Source organism: Neomonachus schauinslandi, chromosome 11 (genome assembly GCF_002201575.2).
Source record: "Neomonachus schauinslandi chromosome 11, ASM220157v2, whole genome shotgun sequence".
NCBI classification, from domain to species: Eukaryota; Metazoa; Chordata; class Mammalia; order Carnivora; family Phocidae; genus Neomonachus; species Neomonachus schauinslandi.
Genome location: NC_058413.1, coordinates 9,772,758 through 9,792,817, shown reverse-complemented (window position 1 = coordinate 9,792,817; position 20,060 = coordinate 9,772,758). Strand labels below are relative to the sequence as shown.

Sequence of the window (20,060 nt, the reverse complement as noted above, 5' to 3'; positions counted from 1 at the left end):
CACCCAGACGCCCCTGGTGTAGACAGTTCTATTCTGAGGGCAGGGATCTTGGTTTTGTTCACTGCTGTATCCATCAGTTGAATGGAACGGGTTTTCTCAGATTGGACTAAGCCACACAACTTCTGGGAGTGCCAAGTAATCTAAGTCTGTGGTAATGATGATGGGGCCCAGAGGTGGAAAGACTTCTTAGGGAGTGATGGTCTCAGTGCTGTAGCTCTAGGTAAGGGCTTGTACCCTGTAGTAGTCAGACATGTAGAGTGGTTTTCCTGTTTTTCTTTAAAAAAAAAATTTTTTTTTTAAGATGTTTTATTTATTCGAGACACAGATACAGAGAGAGAGAGAGCACAACCAGGGGCAGAGGGAGAGGGAGAAGCAGGCTCCCACTGAGCCAGGAGCCTGATGTGGGCTTCAATCCCAGGACCCTGGGATCATGACCTGAGCCAAAGGCAGACGCTTAACCAACTGAGCCACCCAGGCACCCCCCTTTTTAAGTTTTTAATTGCCCCTTTTCTTTTTTAAAAGATTTATTTCAGAGTGTGCATGTGCACATGAGCAGGATGGGGGAGGGGCAGAGGGAGGAGCAGACTGCTCACTGAGCAGGGAGCCTGATGGGGTTGATCGCAGGATTCTGGGATCATGACCTGAGCCAAAGGCAGATGCTTAACCAGCTGAATCACTAAGGCGCCCCTCCTCTTGCTTTTTCAAGTTGAGTTGTCTGGTCTTCTCTAGTTTATTAACCACTGCACACTGCAGGAAAAACCAGTTCTGCAAATTTTTACCTAGCATGTTCTAATGTTCTTGCTCAAAGGGAGCTGTTCTAGCAGGATTGAGGTTAAAAGGCATTGCTTTGCAGTCCCGCTCTGAAGCACTGCGTCTGCAGACACAGGCAAAACAAGAGACTTTTAGGGACTACCGTATTGAGACTAGAAACAAGGTCGAAAGGGTGAGGGTACTGCTTCGTGATAGGAGATGCATGCACACCTGGCTAGTGTATCTGCGCAGCCTAACACCTGACCATACGGGGTCCTGGGAAGGGGTTGGCTTTGCTCTTCCTCGCCATAGCCTACCTGTGCCTTGGTGTTCTTTCGGAGGATGCAGGTGTTCCTCTGCCCAAAGGCCTTGTGCAAACGAGTCTGTCTGGGAACTCCTGGTCAGAAGGTTCCAGCCATAGAGGTAGGTAGGTGGTAACTTACAGCACTGGCATGGGGAGTCCCATTGACATGTGCAGAAGAAAGTCGTGGATTACAAGTGAGTAGCCTTCATTTGGTCAAAGTGAACTTTATTTTTCAGCTTTCCTTGTCTGGATGTGGTAACAAAATTGGCACACACGAAAAGGATACAGATGTGGGGACCTAATTAAAGAACGTGCTTCCAGTAAAGTGGTGGGAAGATGAGACTAACAAAGATAAACATGTAGGTTGGAATTCTAAAACACTGAGTTCAGATGATGGTATGCCGCCACGATCTGTGACTGGAGGTGACTTGTCCTCTTTAAGCTTGTTTTCTCATGTCATTGCTTGGATTTGAGATCACTCATCGTATTGTTAAAACAATCTGAGCCTTTTTGTCACTGGTGTGTCCCTCTGTGGCCATGTGAGACTACACTGGTCTAGGTTAAGGAAAGAAGGCCACAGTGGTTGAAGTGCTTTGAGGACCTGGACTTGGCTCAGTAAGCCTCGCTGGGTTTGCTCAGATTAGCAGCCAGATGGCTTGACAGGCTGGTGACAGGACTCCTAAACCTTGGGTAGTAGGCACGAGAGGGATGGGGCAGGATCAGCACCTATTCTGGAGTGAGGAAGCCAATGAAAGAACTTTTCAATCCTGCTTCTAGTCTTTCTACCCAGGCTCTTACAAACCAGGTTCTGTCCAAATGGAGAAGAGCTGAACTCTTCTGCAACCCGTCCTGCCTCTGTTGTTGTCTCTTTAATCTTTGTTTTGACAAGCCTCTAAGTCATCCCCACAGCCTTTCCACAAGTGATGTCCTAACCCCATCGCAGCTCACTTTCAGATGACCTTTATTCTCTCCTACAACGAAATGTGGACTCTTCTACGGCTCTGCTTTTTCCTTCTAGTTTGAGTCTCCTCTTCTCCATATCCAAAACGCTCTGTGCTTAAGAGTAGGTGCTGATGAACAGGCAAATGACCCCCTCACCTGGCGGGAAGGCTGTGGCTTTGGGTGTGAATGCAGATGACAAGCCCTGGGGGTTAAGGCAAGACTCCTGGGCTCATTCCTTTGCTTAAGAGATGGGTTAAACGTTAACCTTTAAGAACCAGGAGATTTTTTTCAAAAAAACTGTATTTCAGTATTAGATGGATAGGCTTTTTAAGAGATTATCCTAAATTCCTACCTGGTGTCCAGCGGAGAAGATGCTTGAACAGAGTTGATAGTTCGCAAACTGTTTTTATCTTCCTATCTCTGGTTTAGAACTGTGAAGTGATTATATTTAATTCACTGTTCCCACTCAGAAGTAATACTGTAACATAATTTAGGTTGCAGAACATTTCTTAACAACCACTATATTCTTTAGGACTGTAGTTCAGGATCTCCCAACATGGTCACTTGTGCTAACTACTTTGTTAAATGTGGAATTACAGATAGGAAGACAAAGGGAAAGCACTGGGAACCCCCATTTGTTTTTAGGGAGAAGATGAAGTTGCCCCATCTGTTCACTTGTTTATGGATGAAGAATCAAGACGTGGACTCCATCCTAGGAGTCTTGTTCCTTGAGTGGTGGTTACAAGAGGTGATCCCAAGGTGAAGGGGATTTTGAATGGCCAGTAACTCTTCTTGCTATTTTGGCAAGAACTACGACCTAATGCTCCCTGGGTGCCCTGGATGGAACATAAGCTCAAAATCGATAATGCCAGGATCCTTCAAAGTCAGATGTTTCCAGCACCACAGTCCTGGCTTTGCTCTGCCTGCTTCTGGAAGTGGGAAAATTGCTTCTCCAGGAGCCTGAGGCAGACCTAGGTCTCACCTAGCCCTAGAGTGAGCTGAGCCTCCCAGGTGGTGCACTACGCCAGGCCTCAAATCGAAATCTTGCTTGGAAGGTTCAGCTGCTCTATCTCCTCAGACAGTACAGGGTGGAGAAGGCACTGAGAAGCAGACCAGTGAGATGGGCTCACCCCTTTCCTGGTGGAATTTTAATGCTAAATCTCTTACTGATTTTGGGGCTCAGTATGTCCTCCCTATTCTTCCAACACCCTCTGACTCCCTCATTGCTCACCAAGCATCTGTATCTAACAAACTAGAAAAAGGAAAGTAAACTCCCACATCTCTGCCCCAGTAGCTCCTTCCCTCCCTCCAGGGGGCATGCATGTCCCCCTAGCCCTTTGGGTCTTAGATCTGTGCCGGGAAGATGAAGGGGAAGGGTTTGAGTTGAGCCTTTATCTCCTCAAACCACCCCCCCCAATATTATAATTACAGTGGCATTGTCCCTCCAGCTCCCCTCTGCTTTGGTGCCAGAAACTCGTCTCCCAGGTGGGCTGGTATGATCAGTGAAGATAGGCATTTCTTCCAGATTTGGGGGGGGGGGGGTTGTTGTTACTGGTGAAGATAGGCATCTAGCCAGAGCTGCCCAGACTCCTTCAGTGAGCTGTGGGAGCAAGATGGGAGCAGGGAGTGAGAGTGAGCGAGAGAGAGAGCGCACGCGCAGAGCCAGGCCCAAAAGCCAAACCACCCTACAGACATGTAGTGAGGCTCTTACAGAGGAATGGAGGCTGATCTCCATGGCATATGGCCCCTTTCCTCCCGTTGGCTTCTGAGAACTAGCTTGGGCCATGGCACTGAGAACAAAGGCCTGACTTGGCTGCAAGACCAGTAGAGCACCCTGCCTTTGTCTTGGTGGCCTCCATTCCGGGGGGACCCTGCCTGTTGCTCCCACCCCACACAGCACCAGCCCCATTGCCGGCCCTGTTCCCAGGCTCAGGTACTCACTAGATAATGTCGGCGAAGGCTGCGAGCAGGGGCTTGGACTGGTACTCTATGCCGTGCTTGGCACACAGGGACTGCACCAGGGGAGCCACTTTATGGTAATTGTGTCGAGGCATCGTGGGGAAAAGACTTCAGGGAGAACGGGACCGTCAGTGGCCTCTACTCTGCTCTTTCCACCTCCCCGCTTTCCCCACAGGGACCCTCCCAAGGACCCTGCTTCTCAGGTCTCCCTACTTACTGGTGCTCAATCTGGAAGTTGAGATGTCCACTGAACCAGTCATTGAAGGCAGACTTGTGGACATTGCATGTTGCGTGGAGCTGAAGGAAGAGGGCAGGGGAGAGCGTGGCTCTGGGTGCCAGATAGAAAGGCCAACCCAGCCGTCTCCAGGCAAAGCCGGCTGGGGTTGGGGGGTCAGGGGGGACGGTCCCTGGTCACTCCCTTCTCCAAATGGTGGCAGGAGAGAAGCTTCAAGCTAATGAGGCAGTGCTGTTTGGGGACGCCCACCCCCTAGCCTGCATCTGTGCCCACCTGCCTTTTTCATTAGTTGTGTCATCCCCAGGTCTTCCAAGTGACCGTCCCTTACCTGGATGGAGACCCAGTCCATGTTCCGGTCGCGATCAATGCGCATGGGGATATGGTTCATCTGTGTGACCCACACAAACCAGTGGCTTTCCAGGAACCTGGTGGATATGGCACACAGACAAAAACAGTACAAGTGAGAGCTCTTCTTCTGCCTCAGATAACCTCTGGCCTGGCCATCTTCCCAGGCCAACACCTGGGACACCCCCTGCCGCCTAAAGCCCCAGCACAGCCCCCAGACCAGACTCGTTATTCCCAAACATCAGCTTTTCTTTGCCATCCCTCCTTCCCCATCAAATACTACCTGACCAGGAAGAAAAGGCCCAGGACGCCTTTCAGTCCCAAAAACGGCCAATAGGTGAGGAAGAGGCGGGCGTAGAAGGTGATCATCCAGGCCAAGTCCTACATTGAGAGGCAGAGAGCATGATGACTGGCACAAAGCACTTCTTCCTCTTCCTTTCGTTTCACCTATTTGCATGGTACAGCCACTCTGCCAGGGACCCAGACTGGAACATTCTGTCACCGTCAGCTTCTCTTCGTTGCCCAGTCCTGCAATATCTCATGCCACCCCACTCCTTCCTTCCGTTCCTGGCGGCGGCCCCCAGTCCTCCTTGCCTGTTTCCTTCACAGGTGCCAAGGCCTACAGGGTCTCCCTGCCTCCAGCTCCTCCCAACCCATCAAAGTTCTTTATCCCTTCATCATGCTGCCAAATGAATCTTCCAGGACAGAGGCTCGGTCTGTGCCAGTGCCCTGATCAAGCACTTCTTCTGCACCACAATTTTCCCCTGGCACGAGCCACAACATGTCCAAGTGGCCAAAACTGCCCCTCACTTCCCAGAGTCCATCCCCCTCCAGCCCCATCTTTGCCTATCCTCCAAGGCCCAGTTACAAAAGTGACTTCATAAAGCCTTTTCTAATGCCTCTCATCCAGCCAGAGGCAGGCAAGACCCTTTTGGAATCCTAGAACCTTCTGCGTCTACCTCTTCCCCACCCCCAAGCCTGGCTCCTGGCTTTATGACAAGCACAAGAACCTCAGGAGGTACCAGCTGAATGAAATAGGCCATTGGTGGTGGGGGGGGGCGGTTTGGGTGGCTCAGTCAGTTGAGCGTCCGACTCTTGGTTTTGGCTCAGGTCATGATCTCAGGGTCGTGGGACTGAGCCTGGTGCTCTATGCTCAGCACCAAGTCTACTTGAGAGATTCCCTCTCCCTCTGCCCTTCCCCCTGCCTGTGTGTGCGTGCTCTCTCATAAATAAATGAATGAATGAATAAAATCTTTTTAAAAAAAAGAAATAGGGCGTTGGGAGTCAGGCTGTCTGCTGAGTCCAGATCATCCCATCTAGAGACAAGGAAGGTCTATACTCAGTTCTATTAACTTTGCTCTAAATTAGGCCTGGAGTAAATCTCAGTGAGCTTTCCTCTGGAGAACCCCCATTCCCCTCCCTCAGGATTCTGAAGACAAAGGATGTGGAACTTGGGGGCTATGGATACTCACCACCCACTTCTTCCGCTGGATAACAAAATAGAAAATATACCACTGGAAGTAGAGAGGCAGCAAGGCTGGGGGCCCAACTAGGAAGGAAATGGAGACAGGGAGGAAGTGTGAGCAGCATGAGGGCATGTTCAGTGCCTGAGAGGTGGCCTCCGGCGTGGGGCTGCCCCCTTGCCATCTCTTCCTGTGGCCCCTTCCAGCTGCCTTGGCATTCCTCACTCCATTGGAACTGGCAGGCCCTGAAGGTGGGCATGAGTGCAAGTCTGAAGAAGGCAAAACCTCCCAAGAGGATGCCAGGAGGGTGAGGGTGGGAGTGGCATTCTTTTCCATTCTCGAACTCCATGCCTTTAGAAGGCCACTGCGGATTCTCCCCGTGTTCCCTGGCCTGCCACTGCCTGTCCTTGCAGTCACCTGCTATGCATTCTGGGCTGCTCTGCCTACAGGCGAAGGGACGGGAGCAGGAAAGTTTGCTTGTGTGGGTTGGGAGGTGCGGGGTGGGTGCTGCTGATGCTTCAGTGGGCTAAAAGCTTACTTCTTTGGATTAGGGAAATGACCTTGTACCTCCCAACCTGAAGCCCTGGAGGGCAGGTGTGGGAAGGGATTTGAAGAAGTGGTCCTGTCCTAATGCTGTCCCCTTTCCTTTTCTGTATCCCTTCTCTGCAGGGCCCTGAAGCTCCCTATAACCCCCTGCACGACCGTGCTCACCTATGGCTCCTCTGTCCTGATGTGCCATGGATTCTAAAATTCTTCCAGACATTTCTGCTCTACCCTTCTACCCATCCCCTTTCTCCAGTAGTGATGGTTCATAATAGGCAGTTAGGATAAATTCCTTTGAACTAAAATGGGATCAATGGAATCCTCCTTTCCCTTCCTTTAAACATTTGAATTTTTAAAGGAATTAGAAAACTCAAATTTTAGGCACTATGAAGATTTTAAAAGCAAGGAATATAGAACAGCCTTCAGAGAGAGCTTAAGACAACCACAGAAATATCCTCCTTTTCAGCTCTAACAGCCTTTCCACTTCCTTTTTGAGTCCAGTCCTCCCATAGCCATGTCTGCCTTTACGCCCCTGGGTGTTGGACTACCCACAGAGTCATCTTGGCCCAAGTCTGTTTCCCAAGGTTTAAGGTTTAATCAAGATGGCTGGACCTGACCGCTCAGTGCTCTTGTGGAAGCCAGGGTGAAACCGGAGGAACTCCTCTGCCCCCGATACACATGACCCTTGACCAAATATTAGCCTGTAACTTTGCTCAACTGAGATGGTAGTCTGCTCCCATGCAGGGAGTAACCAGTCGGGGACAGGGTACTTCCTGCAGCCTTTACTTAAAATACCATAATCCTTCAGAAAGTCATTTCTTCCTGACATCCCTTCAGCACCCCCATCCCAAGAGAGTCCCCCTGTGCTGGATAAGGACACTCACTCAGGAAGAAGTATTTGTGCTGGTGGTTGTATGGCATGTACTTTTTCTTCTGTTTCCCAAGCTGTGAAGAAAAGCAAACACAAATCAGTACCCACAGACCAGTCACCCCATTCCCTTCCCCCTGTGACCTTGGCTTTTCCCTGCTCAGGAGTTTAGGCCTACTCCAGGGGCTGTCGGCTGAGCTTGTTGGTGCTGTTAGAATGCTCCAGCAGGCCTGGCTTTACCTCTAGCAACTGGCGCAGGAAGGCCCAGGTTGTGATCGGCCAGGTGCACACACCCTGGCGTACAGCTCCGTGGCCCGTGCCCACACGAGGCATGAGCACAGCAGAGTCTGCAGGTCCTCAGGACTCCTCATGTCATCCAAAGACACCTTTGTCTTAAGGTTTCCAGGCCCCTCCACATCCTCTCCCCTTTTCCCCAACTAGTACTTTTTTTTTTTTAAGATTTGTTTACTTACTTTAGAGTGAGTGGGGAGGCGGGAGAGGGAGAGAATCCCAAGCAGACTCCCCACCAAGCCCAGAGCCTGACTGGGGGCTCGATCCCAGGACCCCGAGATCATGACCTGAGTCGAAATCAAGAGTCGGACGCTCAACCAACTGAGCCACTGAGGCGCCCCAACCATCTGGTACTTTTTTCACCATAGACAACCATTTATACCCCTACACAGGCCAGTATTCCCTCTCCATCCATCCATCCATCCATCCATCCAGACCCTCTTTTGGTCTCTTGATTACAACATGAACTTTATAAAATCCCCTGAATGCTAAGCGAAGTTAGCAAATACTGGCGGAAAGGGACAGAACAACTTGGCAATCTGAAGGTTCTGGCAAGGCTTTTCCCAGTGGGTAGTGATTATTTTATAAGCCTAGCTGCTGAAGAGACGGGCCGGTGCTGTCAGATCAGTCAGCCTGAATGCCCGCATGGGCACCCAAAATCATGACAGCAAAGCTCTGCTGTCTCACTTGGTGGCTCCTTCTGCCCCTCTTGACCGAGTTAGTTCTGGCAACCGGATGAGCCCAGAGCACAGGAGCTACTCCACTCCCGAGTGGAACGCCAGTCCCTCTTTCTTCTGTGCATCGGAATGACAATAACATTTATTCTTATTGACTGATTGACTGATTCTGTGCAAGGCATTTCTGCTAAATGAAGCATCCTTTCTGTATTAACTGATTAAATTCAACAAGTATTTACTGAGCACCTATTATGTTCCAGGCACTGTTCTAAGTGCTGAAGATACAGAGGTGAGCAACACAAAAGTTCCTACTCTCATGGAGCTTATAATTTGAAGAGAGGAAGCTGGTGACAAACGTGTGAACAGAACTAATGGTAATTACAGATTAAAAACAGGAAAATAGGGGCGCCTGGGTGGCTCAGTCGTTAAGCGTCTGCCTTCGGCTCAGGTCATGATCTCAGGGTCCTGGGATCGAGCCCCGCATCGGGCTCCCTGCTCCGCGGGAGGCCTGCTTCTCCCTCTCCCCCTCCCCCTGCTTGGGTTCCCTCTCTCGCTGTGTCTCTCTCTGTCAAATAAATAAATAAAATCTTAAAAAAAAAAAAAACAAAAAAACAGGAAAATAGGACAAAGTGAGGGAGGCAGCGTTTTGGCTCTGGTGGTCAGAAATGGTCACTCTGAGCTGCTGACATCTGGACTGAGACCTGAATGAAAAGGAGCCAGCAAAGCAGGAATTCAGGGGAAGAGCATTTAATGCAGAGAAGAGCTAGTACAAAGGCGCAGGACGTTTGAGGGACAGAACGGGCAGTGTGGCCGGGAACAGTAAGCAACGGGGGAGAAGGACTGATAAGGCTGGACAACTAGGGAAGGCCAATTCACAGTGGACCTTAGAGAGCCCCAGGAAGGGCTTTCAACAGGTGTAGCATTATCGGCTTTGCACTTGGGACAGGCCCACTCAGCCTGCAGGAGGGAATGAACTGAGCATCCCCAAGGAGGACCATCTCCAGGGAAGAGGCTGGAGCAAGAATCAGTCTCCAAGATGGATTGGGGGGGGGGGGATGGGAAGCAACGGAGATGGAGAAGTCAATGGACTTGGGATGTTTTAGAGACAGTATTAACAAGGCTTGCTGATAAACTGTATGTTGGGGTGAAGTTCACCCCATCCTCTATGGGGAAAAGCAGACGAGGAGCACCTGTCAGGTTTGGTGGGGGTGAGTGGGAAGACACTGGCCTATTTTGGAACTGTTATGGAAGGGAGCCCTGTCCACTGCTGCCTCCTTGAATGGCAATCAGATGCTATTATGATCCTAATAACGGCCCTATTGTGTTTCAACTCTCGGACAGAGCCAGAAAGTTTGTATTTAGGGTGAGGTGTCCCCTGCGTTTTCTTGTTCTCCAGGAGACTCCGGGAGGCACTGAGGTGGATGCCCCGGGGTCAGCATGGGGATCAGCTCCCAGAGGGGCTGAAGCAAAGGCCAAGCAGCCTGCAGCCAAGGCATTTACTAATAGGCAGTCCATCCTCAGGCTCATAACTAGACAGAAAAATATCTATCGATCCTAGATCACTTTCTGTTTTTAGTGTCTGCAAATGGGAGTTTCTTGAAAACCCTAGTACCAAGAAACAATAAAGGCGGTGGTGTGAGAAGGTTCTCTTCCACTTAAAACTCCCACCCTTTTTTTTTTTTTAACCCTCTGTAGTGACAGAAGTGCTACCAAGGACTAGATGCTCTGCCTAACAAATCACCCACACAGGTGGGGCCAGGGCTGATTCATCATCCGCACACCGTTGACCATTATACAGTGTTGGACGTGTAGCAAGCCAAGTCCTTGCTTAGGAGGTAGGAAAATTAGGACATTATGGAAAGGTGGGGCATAAGCCTCAACAAGGGGCTCCTGGTGCCAGGACAGCCAACACTAAAAGCCTTTCCATAGAGTCCTCCTGGCCAGAGGGGGAGGACAGCCAGGCTACCTTGCACTCACTCATGCCTACGATGGAACAGTCTGAATTCTTGGCACGCTGAAGTATCATACAGTGCGGGGAGGGGGATCTGGTGGGACTCTTAACTGCAGCCTAGAGCCTCGGCACAGAAGGTGTTTTTATTATTTTTTTTATTTTAAAGATTTTTATTTATTTGACAAAGAGACAGCGAGCAAGGGTACATAAGCAGGGGGAGTGGGAGTGGGAGAAGCAGGCTTCCCGCCGAGCAGGGAGCCAGATGTGGGGCTCGATCCTAGGACCCTGGGATCATGACCTGAGCCGAAGGCAGATGCTTAAACGACTGAGCCACCCAGGCGCCCCAGCACAGAAGGTTTTAAAGTAACTTTACAAAGAACTCTACTGGCCATTCAAAGTCTCCTATTGCCTTATGTTCACCAAAAGCTCTCCAGATCTCCACCCTCAGGCATTCATCCTTTAGCAGCTGCATTACAATTTTTGCTCATAACCTCAGGTGATAACTCAAACCCAACACTGACCACCCTGGAAGTCAGGCTGGGGTCAGATGGGTGGGAAGAATTACTCAGCGAATGAATGTTCCAGGCCCTGGGCATCAAAGAAGAGTAAGACAGTTGGTCCAGCCCTTGATGGGGAAGACTGCACACAATAGGATATCAGAGTTGTGGGAGGTGTCAGTGGGGGTGACTGCCTGGGGTAGGAATATCTAAAAAGCATCCCCAAGGAGGACCATCCATTCGATTTGCAGAGATCTGCACAGTAATCTGGTCACTGTTTGGATCCCTTGCAGCATGAGGTACGTTTATGCAATAACTGTTGGCTTGCACTCACCAGGGATAACAGGTGATTCTATCCTGGGCAGCTTACTTATTGCCTGTTGCCTCCGGCGACTGCCAGCAAGTCAGCCTGGCCTCACTCTCTCACCCACACTGACAGCATTGTGAACATTTTTCCCAGAGCCCTCTCTTCTGGTTGGCTGCCATTCTCCCAAGACCTTTCCACTGATATTTCTACTCACCTCCACAGAGAGGATCTTCCCCAAGGCAAAGAAGAGGGGGTGCATGTTGATGTCTGGGTCTTTGCCTAAACAGTTGGGCTTGGCATGGTGCTGGAAGTGCATGTGGTTCCACCAACTGGCAGGGGCCCCCTACAGAAAAGCAGGGACATGAGTATGAAAGCCTAGCATTCCCCCATCCCCCCCAAGGAAACCCTTCATTGACTGGAGTTTCAAGAGCCCCTCCCCAGCTCATTGACCTTCAGGTGGCCAATCACGAAATGATGTAGCAGGTGGTTCCAGGTGGAGGTGCTGAAGACAGACAGGTGCCCAAAGTCATGCTGCAGCCAGCCGGCCTGGGCCTGAGTGAGAAAGGTTAGCGCTGAGAGCAGCCCACCAGCCCAGGCTCCATCTCAGTGACCTCAGGGGGTCCCTGCCTCACCCCCTTCCTTCGTCTGCCTAGCCCTGTGATTGCCACAGTACCTCGAGCACGTCAGGAAAGGAGTCAGGGTCCTAACTCTGGACCTCTGCCACTAACTCATGCGAGAGTTGGGGCAAATCACTATCCTTTCCCTGTTCTTCAGTTCCCTCGAAGAGTTCCCATAGAACTCTCTGGAGTTCTAGGACTTATGATGGACTGAATATCCAGACTACAAAAAAGGACAGAGTGACAAACTCAGAGGCGAGTAGCAGGCTTGGCAAAGGGGTACTGGTATCAGGTTCTAAGCCTTATTAGCATGTTGGGCAATGTGATGGTGAGGAGAAAGCCAAGCTTTTCTGAGAAATCAGAATCTTGGTTCTTGACAAACTTGGGCTACACTTGGGTGAGCAAAGTGAAGGTGCGCATGTGGTTAAGGAGCAGGTAAAAGGCACAGATGATAAAATGTCTCTGTGCGCTAACTCTCCCCCATATCCTCAGTGCCGCCCCGGTCACAGGGCCGGGCTTCTTGGCCTTCTGAGGCATACAGAGAGCTTTCCCCAAGGATGCAAGGATGCTGAGCACGGCTGTGCTCTTGACTAGCCAAGAGCTCTCACTTGAACCGTGCCGAGCAGCACTGCACAGAGGAGGAAGGGCACAAGGGATGTCCCAAAGACCCAAAGAGTGAGCCAGGCAGCTACGTCCAGCAGCAGGATGTGCAGGAGGTACAACAGGAAGAAGACATGGTTGGCCTTCATGAGCCCCATCCGCTCCACTGTGGCCCGCAGCTCTCGGAACTCATCAATCAGCTCCTTCTGTGGAAGAGTGAGAGGGAGGGGCTGTTATTCTTCCCAGCTGTAACCCAACACTGCTGGACACAGGGGCCCTCTTAGGCTCCAGAAACCCCCACCCCCAGATAGCTGTGGGAAGTCCATAATCCTAGGTAAGTCTATCACAACACTGAGGAAAGACGTGCTGAAGGATCATGCCTGAGAGCATGTGGTCTTTGGAGTTAAACAGATTTGATTCAAGCCCCTGCTCCGCCACCTACTAACAGTGTGATTCTTGGCCACATTGCTCACCCTCCCTGAGCCTCAGCTTTCTCATCTGTAAATGTGTACGGGTTCTATGTGGTTATGGCGGACACAGAGTACATGCTTAAATAGGTCTTGATGAGGGTAGTGGTGGTGTTGGCCTTGTGAGAGCCATAGGTTTCAAAGCCCTGCTCATTATGCCTGTGTCCCAGTGACTGTGGGAGAAACAGGGACCTCAAGGTTTCACAAGAACTACTACTGACTGTGGGCGCTTGGGTGGTTCAGGTGGTTAGGCGTCTGCCTTCAGCTCAGATCATGGTCCCAGAGTCCCGGGATCGGGCCCCTGCTCACTGGAAAATCTATTTCTCTCTCTGCCCCTCATCCCATTCATGCTCTCTCTCTCTCAAATAAAATAAATCTTAAAAAAAAAAAAAAAGAACTATTGACTGTGATCAACTCTGATCTTATCTAGGCCTTCCTTCTCCCCTCCTTGCCCTTCAACAATCAAAGTGTCTCCAAACAGCAGAGTCTCACATTTTTAGTGGGCTCAAAGCTGGGCTGCTCTGGAGACAGTTCTCCAACCAGGAGAGAGTTCATATACTTCCTCACAAGGCCCTTGTCGATGTGGAACGCCACAAAGGGATCCTGCAAGGATAGGGAGAAGACAGAGCGGTTAGGAAGCCAGCCCGGGCCCCCGGGGGCTCCTGGAGGGCTCACACCAGAGGCCATCCTCCTGATCCAGCAAGGAGGCTGTATCCAAGTTCAAAGAGATACCGCTTCCCTCCAGTCAGCTGACCTTTGAGGGTGCTTAGACCTTTCCCAGGTGTGCACATCTCAGGAACACCCAGCATGTGTTCTAGTGAAAACAGCAAGGAGTAAGAAGTGTGGGTAGGGGTGACCACGGAAAGACTTCTCTGGGCTGGCCTGTCCGCTAGGCTGGCCTGTCCTCTAGGCGTGTCTAGGGACAGCTCTTGCACAAGAATTTAAGATCTAGGTGAGAAACAACTAGAAGGGATGGGTGGGGCTGTTGAGACTTCTGTTTTTACCTATGGGACTTTTAACAGATCCCCTCTGAGCCAGCGTTCGTCATAAAATGTGAGTAGGAAGGCTCCCTACCTCCGAACTGGTAACTTTTCCATTTCTCCCCCTTCTCTCTGCCGCTGTTCCTGGTAGGGTTCCATTATTTCCCCTAAGACTCTGACCACCCCCTGCCGCAGAGTGGCTACTTTCGGTTTTGGTAGGTCAGGCAGTCCCAGGCCTTAGGGGGAGGCGGCACTAGAGGCGGGAGCCGGGGCGGAGCCGGCGGCCGGTGGCACCACACATCTGGACCAATCGCTATCCCCGTTGCGGCCGGCCCCAGCCCCGGCCCCAAATCACACTGCGTGAAGACCCTGCGTCGGTGCCTGCTTCGTCTGCGCATGCGCGAGCGCCCACCTCTTCGCTCTCCTCTGCAGTCCCGGCTTCCCAGTGGTCAGTCGTGGTGACCGCTGCAAGCTCTGGCCTGCCCGCCCAGCCGCCCCTTCACCCTGTACGGGGATTCCCACGGCAACGGGCACTGGCTGGCTTCCCGCCTCGGCCCTATCCCCGAAAACGCTTCCCTCTCCTGCTCCCACTCGCAAGCCGGCACGCGCAGTCTAGACGCCCGCTGCGCTCCCTTCGCACCCACCGAGACAGGTCGAGACTCCCTCTTCCTGCCGCTGACCCCGCCTCCCTCGGCCTCAGCCGCTCCGCCGTCCCCGGCAGCCTGCATCCTGGCTTTCCTCCCTGCTTGTCCTGCTCTGGGGTACGTCTGCGTACGTCTGGCTACCAAAGACGGGGCCACAGACGGAACGCACGCACACGGGCGCGCAGTCCTTTGTTTGTGTGGGCACGCTGCCGGCCTCCATCCCCACTCTCCTGATTCCAGTTTTCACAGCCATTCTCCTGCCCTTGCATCCCGTGCTAAGTCGTGGGCAACGGGTATGCTCGACGCCTGCTGGCTTCTCCCCCGAATCAGTTGGGAGTTCGTCCATGGGTGCCAAACTTCCTGCCTGGAGCATTCAACCTCCAGCGGCAGCCGCCCGGCCCCGCCCACTCCCGTGCCGCGGTTGGGCAACGCTCACCGTAGCATCCTGCCCCGCGTAGTGGCTGATGACCCGGGAGCCCCCGGGGTGCCGCCGGCAGAACTCGCTGATGTTGTATACCTTCCGATCGATCACGAGCCACCGCTCCGCCGCGTGCCCGGAGCGCTGCGCCACCTCGTCCCACGTGAAGTAGCGCTGGGTCGGCGCCTGGGTAGCGGTCTCGGAGTCCATCCGGGCAGAGGCGGTCAGGCGCGCGCTCCGGGCCCGTGGGGTAGAACGCGCCGCCTTCGCGAGCGCGGAGAACGGGCCCGCTTGCGCGCGCCGGGTTTTCAGCACCCGCGGCGCGGACCGCGGAGCCCCGCTGCACGCGCTCCCATTGGTCGAGCCGCGTGGCGCGGGGAGCGAGCCCCCGCCTTCCCACACGGCTCGGCTGGGGAGGATTAGGGCGGGCGCGCCCCCTCGCGGGTTCCGTGGAGGGTTCGCGGCGTTCAGTTTTCCGACTCGCGGTGCGGCTCCCGGGGGTCCTGCGAGCTGGAACGCAGTCTCTGCGGACGCTCCTGGGTGCGGGATTCGGCGCGCCGGTGGGTGGGGAGGGGCCGTCCTGGGGTCGAGGCTGCCCCAGGGGACTGGTCCTTAGGCCCCGGGCGCCCTTGCCAGTCTCCGGGCGCCGACCCAGCGAAGATCCGTCTGATAAACCCCCGGCCTCTTCGCCAGGGCCCCCACGGTTGTGGGGCCTGAAATAACAGTGTGCGAACCGTTGGCGGTTACCTGTGAACAGCGTAATTAACGGTTAATTGGATTTGGGGCATGTTCATGCTTTCTTTTGCCCAAAATAACGTTAAAAATGCCCCACAATTTTTGTAGCCCTGTTTACCCTTTTTGTTTTAATTTTTGGTCTATTCTGAATAAACTGGAATAAATAAAAGGAAGTGGTTTTCAGCATCTCCTGACCTCAGGGAGGTTCTGTGTGGAGAGCCTGGGTCTTCAAGCTGAGGCATCCCTACTACGTCCTGAAGGCACCCGGGAGCCATAGGAGGCCTTTAAGTAGAGGGATTTGGGGCTCAGACCTCTGGGCTTTGGGAGGGAGTGAGGAAGCACCCAGATGATGGGGTTTGGGGATATAGGTGAGGTTCAATGGGGGTGGAGTCCGGAGCCCACGACTAAGAAAGAAGTCTTGAGACCGCTTTGGTGCAAAATGGTGGTTTATTAAAGCACGGGGACAGGACCCATGGGCAGAAAGAGCTGCTGCCCTGCCCGGGGATTGTGAGGGGTGGTTGATTATATACTATGGGGTTGGGGGAGGTAAGGAAAAAGGGAGGTTTCAAAAGAACTTTCATATGCTAAAGAGGACCTACAAGATACCGGAGGCCTTGCCATTGTCAAGTTAAGGTTGTTTACCCCTCTAGTAAGGCATTAACATTAAGATAGTTGGTAGCTTCCGGGAGGAACGTTACACTCTGCCTGCTTCAATTATCTATCAATGGGCTGCAGGTTATAAGGGCATTTAATTTTATCTACATTTCCTTCTGGAAGCTAGGTTATTGATGATAGGAATGCGTTGTTTTTGTAGATTGCTAAAACATTTGTAAACTGAGGGAGACTCCCGTCTTGTAGGATTGTGATCTCTATAAGTTTACTATTTGTTTTTCCTTTAGGAGTGCCTGAGGAATGTCACATAGATCCCATGGGGGGGGGGTTGTGGGGTGTCAGCTTCTGCTTTGTCCTCAGCTTGCCTTTTGTTCCCTCATCCCAGAGGCTGGGGGTGCCAGTCAAGGAGCTGTTGCAGTAGGAAGAGACCCAGAGTTTACTGCTAAATTTTCTCTTATTTATTCAACAAGCCCACTATAAAGCACTTACTCTGTGCCAGGCACTGTTCTTAGTGTCTTATAAACAGGAATTCATGTAATTCTCACAACAATCCACTGAGGTAGAAACTAGTATTAACCTTCCAGACAGAGGAGACATTGCGTGTTTTGTCACATAGCTAGAAAGTGGCAGGGCCGAGAGTCAAACCAGCTGGTGCTGCTTTGAACCCCTAGGCTCTGCTGTCTCTCCTCCGAGGACACTAGTATTTGGGTACTTTGATGGGACTCTGCAGCCAAGAGAAAGGAAGCAGATCCTTGTCCCAAGCACTGAGCTAGAGTCTGAGCTCCTAGGAGTCAGCAGAGGGGCATGCAGAGCAGACTGGGAAGAGTGTGGCTGGATTTCTGGTGGAAACGGACCTTAATCCCTTCGATCCAAATACCTCATTTTATAAATAAGAGAATTGAGTTTCAGAATGGGGAAAGGGACTTCCCAAGTGCCTGTGAGGAAGCTCAGGTGTCCTGGCTTCTGGTTAAGATTCTGGGGCCCTGGACCTTGTTCCAGAATGAGGGACAACCCCCTCCCCCCGCCCCGTATGCCAATTTCCCTTTTTAAAAAAACGTTGCGGGGAGCCTGGGTGCTCAGTCGATTAAGCGTCTGGCTTCAGCTCAGGTCATGGTCCCAGGGTCCTGGGATCGAGCCCCGCATCGGGCTCCCTGCTCCGTGGGAAGCCTGCTTCTCCCTCTCCCACTCCCCCTGCTTGTGTTCCCTCTTTCGCTGTGTCTCTCTCTTTCAAATAAATAAAATCTTAAAAAAAAATAATAAATAAAAAAACGTTGCCCAGCAACTTGGCGGTTTGTAACTAGAGCTATAAAATGGTTTGTATTCTTCAGTCAAGTAATTTCACTCTTGGAAAAGCGAGGAGTGGGAAACTACAAAGGTGTTTATTGCTAATTTAATAGTAAAGACTGGAAACAGCTACAAATCCTGACAATAAGAAAACCTTCAGGCTCACTGGGATATATTAGCACAATGAGGAATTACAGAGTGATTAAAAATGACCACGATGTGAACTATATTTATAAGTAGAAAGTACTTTGTGGTGAAAAGAGCAGAACCCAGAGTACTCACTGATTAAAGTTTTGTAAAAATATCATGGGTATTAAAAAAAAAAATCATGGGTATTAAATAACAGAGGAGACTCTGCCATGGTGAAAACATTTCATAGTTTGACATTCTTTATTTTTCTGTAAAGTTGCTTAATCTCACTGAAGAAGAAGAAAGAAAGACCTTGCTACAACCATTATTCCTGTAGCGTATTCTTTCAGTGGGAATGTAAATTGATGAAACTTTCTGGAAAACTAGTTTGGTAACTTTATTTAGAACCTTAAAAATGTTTCCAATAATTTCATGTTTCAGGATATAGCCCAAGGAAATTTTTTTCCCCCTTATGCTGTATTTTTTATTCCCATGACTTAATTCAACTAGAAGCCTATCTCCCCACTTGCCCTCACCCATTTTACTCCCCGCCCCCCCCCCAACCTCCTCCCCTCTGGCAACACCAGTTTGTTCTCTGTATTTATAGGTCTGGCTCTGCTTTAAGGAAATCTTTTGGGGGAAAATATTTATAACCAAAAAAATAGTCATTGAAGAAATATTTATGACAGCAAAAAATGGCAGCCACCTAGATGCCTATCAGTGGAATATTAAGCAGACATTTAAAATAATGTGACGAGGGGCGCCTGGGTGGCTCAGTTGGTTAAGCGACTGCCTTCGGCTCAGGTCATGATCCTGGAGTCCCTGGATCAAGTCCCGCATCGGGCTCCCTGCTCGGCAGGGAGTCTGCTTCTCCCTCTGACCCTCCCCCCTCTCATGTGCTCTCTCATTCTCTCTCTGTCAAATAAATAAATAAAATCTTAAAAAAAAAATAATGTGATGAAATTTTACTGGCTGAGGAGATAATCGTCACTCTAGAAGGAAATGATAATAGTTAACTATTTCTGGATGAGTGGAACAAGGTCATTTATATTTTCTTTTTTTAAAAGATTTTATTTTATTTATTTGAGAGAGAGAGAGAATGAGAGAGAGAGAACATGAGAAGGGGGAGGGTCAGAGGGAGAAGCAGACAACCCGCCGAGCAGGGAGCCCGATGCGGGACTCGATCCCAGGACTCCAGGATCATGACCCGAGCCGAAGGCAGTCACTTAACCAACTGAGCCGCCCAGGAGCCCCCATTTATATTTTCTTTAATACTTTCTGAATTTTTTATTATGAGCATGTATTACTTTTACCTTCAGAAAAAAACGTTTATTGTTTTAAAATGCCACTTGTAGGATGATTCTTTGATTAACCCCACCTTCCTAAAACCATTCACCAAGTGTTTCATTAACATTTGTGAAGTGTCTGCTCTTTGTCAGTTATTTTAATAGGCACTGGGAATACAAAGTCCAATATCATATGGATCATGCCTAGTTTAAGACCACTGGAAAAGAAAGACAAATTAGTGATTAGAGGTCAAGAGGATAGATGCCAATTACTCCTTTTTCTAATTCTCAACATTTAAGAAGTGTGTGTGACATGGAGTTGCCTTCATGTTTCTTTCCTTTGCAAGTGCTCTTATTTCAGAAGTGGAATCAGTAAATTTGTTGCTATGAAATTAGCTAATTTGTGGGGACACAGTGTCCTGTATTTTGGCTCCGGGGCAGGGACTGTAAATTCTGTTTCTTTCTACCTGGTATATTCAAAGTACCCTAGTTTGGGGTTCTACGTGGAATCAATAAATTTGTTGAAATAACTGATCATTTCAGCCTGAAAAAAATACAGGTTAGCAGGACTATAGGCCACCAGACAGATACCCTAATGTCTTCTCGTTTCCCTGTGCTCCTACATACATGATCATGGAGATTGTAAAAAATCTATTCCCAGGCCTGACCCAGGGGCCAACTGGACAAATCCTTTGCCTCGTGGGCTCTGCTGATCCCCATTAACTTGCCTTATCCAGGAAATGAATCATATGCGTATTTCCAGATTGGGACTTGTGAATACTCCTCCAGCCATTCAGGCTAAGGGAATTACTAAGGGAATGGAGAAATCAGCTGAAGGCCCTCCTGCCAATTCTCATCAGACCATGTTTCAGTAACATGACTACAAAAGGCCATTGGAACAACCTGAGATGTGAGTTCAGATTTTGATGTGTCTTGTCAAGAATCACAGACGTCATAGACAAGGGACTGAGTCCTTCACAAAGTCAACAAGTAGAGGAGGAAGAGTGTTGGCTGTGCTTGGCTCCTGTTGCAGCGTTTTGTCAGTTGACAACGCCTCAGACCATTCAAGATCAAAGCCATCTTTTGGTGGCTGGGTTGCTATGAAATTAGCTAATTTGTGGGGACACAGTGAACACAGTACCTTACAGTACGTTCT

At 50.5% G+C, this 20,060-nt stretch overlaps 1 protein-coding gene across 1 annotated transcript; it reads right to left on the bottom strand.

The window, feature by feature from the left end:
* Positions 1 to 3,484: 3,484 nt before the first annotated feature.
* Positions 3,485 to 15,185, bottom strand: FADS1 (fatty acid desaturase 1). Its single transcript, XM_021685472.2, has 12 exons — positions 14,877 to 15,185; positions 13,309 to 13,419; positions 12,358 to 12,555; positions 11,583 to 11,684; positions 11,347 to 11,475; positions 7,426 to 7,486; positions 6,008 to 6,084; positions 4,819 to 4,916; positions 4,519 to 4,615; positions 4,173 to 4,252; positions 3,938 to 4,063; positions 3,485 to 3,596 (listed from the first exon to the last, which is right to left on the bottom strand). Exons 1-12 carry the CDS (start codon positions 15,066 to 15,068, stop codon positions 3,545 to 3,547), a joined length of 1,323 nt encoding a protein of 440 aa, XP_021541147.1. The 5' UTR covers positions 15,069 to 15,185; the 3' UTR covers positions 3,485 to 3,544.
* Positions 15,186 to 20,060: the final 4,875 nt, after the last annotated feature.

Bases quoted from the DNA above. Each gene is read 5' to 3' on its own strand.
- FADS1 (XM_021685472.2), bottom strand. From the start codon at position 15,068: ATGGACTCCGAGACCGCTACCCAGGCGCCGACCCAGCGCTACTTCACG. The intron at 11,685-12,357 runs GTGAGAGCTCTT...TTTCTCACTCAG, and splicing joins TGCTGCTCGGCACGGTTCAA to GCCCAGGCCGGCTGGCTGCA. The intron at 4,253-4,518 runs GTAAGGGACGGT...CTCTTCCTTCAG, and splicing joins TGGACTGGGTCTCCATCCAG to CTCCACGCAACATGCAATGT.